The sequence below is a fragment of the Drosophila innubila genome (assembly GCF_004354385.1).
Source record: "Drosophila innubila isolate TH190305 chromosome 3L unlocalized genomic scaffold, UK_Dinn_1.0 0_D_3L, whole genome shotgun sequence".
Taxonomy (NCBI): Eukaryota; Metazoa; Arthropoda; class Insecta; order Diptera; family Drosophilidae; genus Drosophila; species Drosophila innubila.
Genome location: NW_022995376.1, coordinates 1,328,545 through 1,334,959, shown reverse-complemented (window position 1 = coordinate 1,334,959; position 6,415 = coordinate 1,328,545). Strand labels below are relative to the sequence as shown.

The 6,415-nt window shown below is 36.6% G+C and overlaps 3 protein-coding genes across 4 annotated transcripts; all 3 read left to right on the top strand.

Moving 5' to 3' along the window:
• Window positions 1-720: 720 nt before the first annotated feature.
• On the top strand, window positions 721-2,893 carry LOC117788718 (probable serine hydrolase). 2 transcript variants are annotated; one of them, XM_034627559.1, is made up of 3 exons: window positions 742-811; window positions 869-1,005; window positions 1,833-2,893. In XM_034627559.1, the coding sequence occupies exons 2-3, from the start codon at window positions 982-984 to the stop codon at window positions 2,838-2,840; spliced, it is 1,032 nt and encodes a 343-aa protein (XP_034483450.1). In that variant the 5' UTR covers window positions 742-811; window positions 869-981; the 3' UTR covers window positions 2,841-2,893. The 2 variants fall into 2 exon arrangements, with proteins under 2 accessions (XP_034483449.1, XP_034483450.1); XM_034627558.1 differs by having other exon boundaries at window positions 721-1,005.
• A 602-nt stretch (window positions 2,894-3,495) lies between these two features.
• On the top strand, window positions 3,496-4,559 carry LOC117788021 (probable serine hydrolase). Its single transcript, XM_034626676.1, has 2 exons — window positions 3,496-3,519; window positions 3,581-4,559. The coding sequence occupies exons 1-2, from the start codon at window positions 3,496-3,498 to the stop codon at window positions 4,514-4,516; spliced, it is 960 nt and encodes a 319-aa protein (XP_034482567.1). The 3' UTR covers window positions 4,517-4,559.
• A 322-nt stretch (window positions 4,560-4,881) lies between these two features.
• On the top strand, window positions 4,882-6,044 carry LOC117787971 (probable serine hydrolase). The gene is made up of 2 exons (XM_034626614.1): window positions 4,882-4,987; window positions 5,043-6,044. The coding sequence occupies exons 1-2, from the start codon at window positions 4,964-4,966 to the stop codon at window positions 5,967-5,969; spliced, it is 951 nt and encodes a 316-aa protein (XP_034482505.1). The 5' UTR covers window positions 4,882-4,963; the 3' UTR covers window positions 5,970-6,044.
• The last annotated feature ends 371 nt before the right edge of the window (window positions 6,045-6,415 follow it).

The following is a 6,415-nucleotide window of genomic DNA, read 5'->3' as shown; positions in this document are numbered from 1 at the left end:
AGGCGAAAAGTGCAAATAGTGGACAGTAAGGAAAAAAATCAAATGAAATAAAAAATCAATGTAAATAAATAAAATTTTAATGCAAACTTAATTAAAAGTCCAAATAATGATGAAAATGGCATTCCGCATGAAAATCGGTCCAGTTTTGGCAAAGTTATGGGAATTTTAAATAAGGTAAGACTTTGGTCTGACAACTTTACAAGTACAATTTTTTGTTAGGTTTGACAAGGAAACCTCTCAGAATCGAATTTAAAGTGTTGTTTTATACTAATTACGATATAAGGAGTCGATTAAAAGTGATAACTTGAGATTTTAAATTTTGAATTTTCAAAATCAAATTATGGCTATGATCAAAAAATATAAAATATTTTAAATAAACCAAATTTAAATGCAGAATAAATTAAGAGGTCAAACCATGATCAAAATGACATTCGGCTTGGAAATCGGCTGAGTTCTGCCAAAGTTATGACAGTTCGAAGTTGGTGTCAAGAGGAAAAATACGGAAAAAGTCATTAGAGCCTCAAGATAATAATAGATATTCAAGTGCAAAGCTGCATTCCCAACTCAAATAATAAGCCACTGACTCTTCAAGTGGAATTCAAACAGGTTTCACTCAGAGTCAAAGCTTTTTCACTCGAATGTTCTCTTACGATCGAATCTCGCTCAAGAGAGAAAATTGAGTGAAAAGCTCTGTGAGAAGCTTTTGCTAGTATGGAAAGCACACTAGTCACACATTTAGCCTCAGTTGCCGGTCAGCTCTTTAAGTAGAAAGACATACGTCGCTTAATCGATTAATCATACATTGAATTAGTTTAAAAAAATAAAAGTTATGTGATTAAATGACTAGCATTAATCGCATGCTACTTAGATTATCGTTTCAACTCAATCAAGTTTATAGAAAATAACCTTTGGAAGTGCCAAAAAGAACAAGAGCAACAAATCAACAACAACAAAGGGTCGACCAAAGTTCAGAGAGGCGCAATGGGAACATTATCATTGAGCGACGTGAGTAAGCATTATAAAAAGCTCAAGACCATATGCTAAAGCAACAACAACATTTGTTTATACACTGCGCTACACGTAATTCAAGTCATTTGAGCAATTACATGTATGTGAAATATGTAATAGTTTCTGTACTAAGAACCGAAAGTTTTATTTTTGATTATTATAAACAAAACCATGAATATGAATCACTTGTTATTTAAATATAAAAACTCTAGAAAAAAACTAAATTTAGTTTAAATTTCAATTTGACATTATTACGATTTTTCTTGAAATTATCTAAAAGTTTGTGTTAAATGATGACCTAAAACTTAAAAAGAATTATCTTTTATTGATTCTTATTATAAAAAAATAATATTTAGAGTTAAAACTTAGCTAAAAAAAACATTTTTTAATTTAACAAAATATAATATAAAATATAAATATATTAATAAATATAAAATATATTAATATGACATTATTAGGATTTTTCTTGAAATAATCTAAAGGTTTGTGTTAATTGATGACTAAAAACTTAAAAATAATTACCTTTTATAGATTCTATTAAAAAAATACTATCTAGTGTTAAAGCAAAGCTAAAAAAAAACATTTTTTAAAATCATTTTTCAAAAGAATAAAGTAAATATCAAATTTCAATTTAAAATAATTATATTATCATCATATTATTTTTTTACTTTTTAAAATGAGAATTTAACATTATATGTACTGAATAAATTGTAAATTGATTTCGGAAATTGCGATTAAAAGTTTAAGATTGTTTAAGCATATTTCCTTCAAATTGATTTATTTATTTAAAATTTGATTTCATAACAATTTGAAAATGATTTCAGTATGAAGATGTCCGCATTTGGGCGCCTTGGGGTCACATTTCGGGTCGTTGGTACGGCAATCGAACGGAGCGACCTATTTTGGCCATACACGGTTGGCTCGACAATCTGGGAAGCTTTGATACATTGATACCGCTGTTGCCGGATTACCTGGGAGTGCTCTGCATCGATCTGCCTGGACATGGATGCTCCTCTCGACTGCCGCCAGGGATGCACTACAGTGTGGCCGACTATGTGCTGATCATAGCCCGCGTAATGAAGGAGTACAAATGGTCGAAGGTCTCCCTGATGGGTCACTCCTTGGGCGGTGTCTTGAGCTACATTTACACTGCACTCGCACCTCACACCGTGGACATGGTCATCGCCTTGGACATTGTGCTGCCTCCGTTGGAGTCACCCGAATTATTATCCTCTTGGTCCCCCTTTTTCGACAAGCATCTGGTGGAGGAGGAGCGCTCGGAGCAGCTGGAAATGCACGAACCACCCTCCTACACCCTCGCCCAGCTGCGCAGTGTGCTCAGCAAGGGAACCTACGAGTCGGTGCCTCCAGAATCAGCTCATCATCTGCTGTATCGCAGTGTGACCAAGTCTCAGCTGTATCCGGATAGATATTACTTCTCCAAAGACGGTCGCGTCAAGTATTATGTCATATTCCCCATGTATCCGCAAATTGCTGCCGAACTGGCGCGACGTATTAAGCGGAAACCCTATTTAGTAATCAAAGGCTCCAGATCCTTTTATATCAACTCCACGTCCGAAGAGGTCATCTCCATTTTGAGAAGCCAGAATCCGCATTTCGAGTACCACGAAGTGTCAGGTGCTCATCACGTCCATCTCACGAATCCCACCGAGGTGGCCAAGCATATAGTTCGCTTTCTGAGACACCACCGTCCTCCCCCCGTGGCAAGTTGGTCGCTGGCCGGCGAGGAGGCAACCCTGAGCAAAAAGGAGAGACGCAAGGCACAGGAACGTTTCTTTTCCTGGAACCTCAAGCGACGCAGCAAATTGTAAAGCGAAAATGGAGAGGGGAAAAGCTTAAAACGTATTAATTAACGCAGGAAAAATCAATTAATCCAGTATGAAAACTATTGATAAATTAAACTATAAATTTATATTATGACAAAAGATTAATATGTATTAATTAACGCAGAAAAAATCAATCAATCCAGTATGAAAACTATTGCACTGATATGAAAAATATTTGTAACAAAATAAAACTATAGATTTATATTATGACAAGAGATTTGATTAGATTTCACCTATGTCTAAACTAAAGCTCATTCATTTTGACAAAACTGGGGTAAAGTTCCTAGTTTCACTAACAAAGTCCAAACCGTAAGACGTAGAAGGCTGAAATTTGCACACAACATAGATAAAACAAGAAACATTGGTTAGAAAGAGCCTGATAAGCTTGTCTCATAAGTTTAGCTGTACATGCAAGAAGTGAAATCTGATCAGTAATTTGCAAAGCTTTCGAAAAGTTTTCATGCTCTTCAGTAGACCATAATTTGGTCAGTTGCCGACAAACTGCTTAACCAGACGGACCTAATCAATTTTATTTATCACATTCAATAACAGCTAGCACTAAGCATTTTAGTTTGACTTCAAATCGATCGTTGGCCTTATTGAAATTATATAGTAAAGACTTTGCTAAAGAAAAAAAATCATGGGAACTTTGTCATTGAACGACGTAAGATTAATATTATTAATAATGAATTATTCGATAATCTCATCAATTTGACTTTCAACAGTATGAGGATGTGAGCATCTGGGTTCCCTGGGGTCACATTGCGGGTCGTTGGTATGGCAACCGAAAGGAGAGACCTATTTTGGCCATACATGGCTTTCTGGATAATCTGGGCAGCTATGATAGACTGATTCCTCTGTTGCCGGACTATCTGGGAGTGCTCTGCATCGATCTACCTGGACATGGATACTCTTCTCCTTTGCCACCGGGCATTCACTATGACTTCTTTGATTCAGCCTTTCTTATAGCCAGGATAATGAAAGAGTTCAAATGGTCAAAGGTCTCCTTGATGGGTCATTCATTCGGCGCCTTGCTTGGCTTTATTTACACCTCCCTCGCACCGCACACAGTGGACCTTGTCATCTCAATTGAGGCAGTTCTCAGCCCCATGGAGACCCCGGACTTTACGGAGACAAAAAAGTTACGTATTGAAAAGTATCTCGAGGAAGAAGAACGTAATGCAAGTGCTATAATCTATGAGCCAACTTCCTACACGCTAGAAAGCCTCACCGATTTTGTTAGTAAAATTACCTTTCAGTCTGTGCCGAAGGAATTTGCCCATCATCTGCTTAAACGAACTATTTGCAAGTCGCGATTGTATCCGAATAAGTTCTATATCGCAAAGGACAATCGCGTAAAGTATTTCAATGAGTTACTGTTCGGTCCGGAATTTGGAGCAGAGATGGCTCGTCGCATTGGGAAGAAACCCTTCCTCATCATCAAAGGCTGCGATTCGCCTTTTATAACCGAACAGAGCAATGAAATTATATCCATTCTAGGTTATCAAAATCCTCAATTTGAATTTCATGAAGTGTCTGGTCTACACCACGTACATCTCTCCAATGCCACAGAGTGTGCCAAGTACATAAATCCCTTTCTAAATCAACATCGAGCAAATTCTGAAGAGAAGGCATTTTCAAGAAAGTCACACAAATTATAGACGGAAAAAAGAAGACATTTCTTAGCATAATAAAACTAAAAATTCATATTATTACAAAAATTTGATTCGATAATTGTTTTGTTATCTAATCTAAAATGAGATTAGAGCCATTCTCGAATCATTTGCTTAACTCACAGAACAATAAAAAAACTATAATATCAGCAAAAAATCTAATCTCATTATAAATTTGCAAGTTGTATTGATTATATTGAGCTAATGATAAGTTTAACTGTTTTTGCAAAAAGGGAAAGTAAAGTAATTAAGATCAGATTAGTTAGCTGATAAGCTATTCCAAAAGTTTTCCTGCTCTTGGGTAAAACATAACTTGATCAGTTGCCGGCAAAGTGTTAAACCAGACGGACATAATCCATTTTCTAGAATCTAGATCATATTCAAGCGATAAGCATATAAATTCAAATTCTAATCAATTGTAACAACATTAACATTATGGGAACTTTGTCATTGAGCGAGGTTAGTAAACCTCATATTGATTACTCGATTATCTCATCAATTTGACTTTCAACAGTATGAGGATGTGAGCATCTGGGTTCCCTGGGGTCACATTTCGGGTCGTTGGTATGGCAACCGAAAGGAGAGACCTATTTTGGCCATACATGGCTATACGGATAACCTGGGAACTTTCGATAGATTGATTCCATTGTTGCCGGACTATCTGGGAGTGCTCTGCATCGATTTACCTGGACATGGATGCTCCTCTGGTTTGCCTCCGGGCATTCAGTATACATTCGTTGAATGGTCCTATGTCATCAACAGGATAATGAGGCAGTTCAAGTGGTCGAAGGTCTCTTTGATGGGTCACTCCATGGGCGGTGTCATGGGCTTCCTTCACACCTGTCTCGCACCGCACACAGTGGACTTTATCATCACAATTGAGGCAGTACTGAATCCAGTTGGAAGGGTCAAGGACTTATCGGCATATGCATTCAATATTGACAAGTTTGTGGAGGAGGTGGAACGCAGTTCTAGTTCGACAATCTATGAGGCCAATTCCCATACACTGCAGCATTTCTGCGATTTTCTCAATGTCTACACCTTTGAATCTGTGCCCACAGATCGTGCTCAACATTTGCTCAATCGTGTCATGCACAGATCGCAGCTGTATCCGGATAAGTTCTACCTCTTGAGGGACAATCGCACCAAGTTTGTCAATGACTTTGTCATGACTCCGGAACTCGGAACAGAAATGGCACGTCGCATTAGGAATAAACCGTATCTCATTATCAAAGGCTCCGATTCACACTATATAACCGATAACGACTATCAAGTTATAACTATTTTGAGAGATCAAAATCCTCAATTTGAATTTCATGAAGTGCCTGGAAAACACCACGTACATCTCTCAAATGCCGAAGATTGCGCCAAGTACATAATTCCCTTTCTGAGACAACATCGACCACCTCCCAAAAAAGAGGAAACCAAACATAGATTGTAGGCGAAAAAATAAAGGGATTATAATTAATGATTTTATTGACAAAAAGCAAAGCAAAAAACAAAAGCAAAAGATATATTGTAGGTAAATCAATAAAAATTAAAATTAATTATTGTTTTGTAATCTATATTTGTAAAAATCTTTGTCCTGACTGACTCAATGACTGACCATTGATCAGCCCAAACGGTAAAGCCTAGAAGACTAAAATTTGTACACAATGTAGCTAAGAAAAATTCATCGTGCAATGAGACGGCTTTTTGGGAAATTCGACATGCAAAAGGGTCTAGCAAATTCTTTTAATGACGACTAAAATAGAAATTTTAATCCGTTTAAATGTTGGATTTGTTTCACATTAATTTATTAAGCAAAAATTAGTTTCTATACAATGGAAGCAAATTATTTCAATATCAATTTAGCGATTAACATTCGATGCACTAATAAAACTTTAT

Bases quoted from the DNA above. Each gene is read 5' to 3' on its own strand.
- LOC117788718 (XM_034627558.1), top strand. From the start codon at position 982: ATGGGAACATTATCATTGAGCGAC. The intron at 1,006-1,832 runs GTGAGTAAGCAT...AAATGATTTCAG, and splicing joins GAACATTATCATTGAGCGAC to TATGAAGATGTCCGCATTTG.
- LOC117788021 (XM_034626676.1), top strand. From the start codon at position 3,496: ATGGGAACTTTGTCATTGAACGAC. The intron at 3,520-3,580 runs GTAAGATTAATA...GACTTTCAACAG, and splicing joins GAACTTTGTCATTGAACGAC to TATGAGGATGTGAGCATCTG.
- LOC117787971 (XM_034626614.1), top strand. From the start codon at position 4,964: ATGGGAACTTTGTCATTGAGCGAG. The intron at 4,988-5,042 runs GTTAGTAAACCT...GACTTTCAACAG, and splicing joins GAACTTTGTCATTGAGCGAG to TATGAGGATGTGAGCATCTG.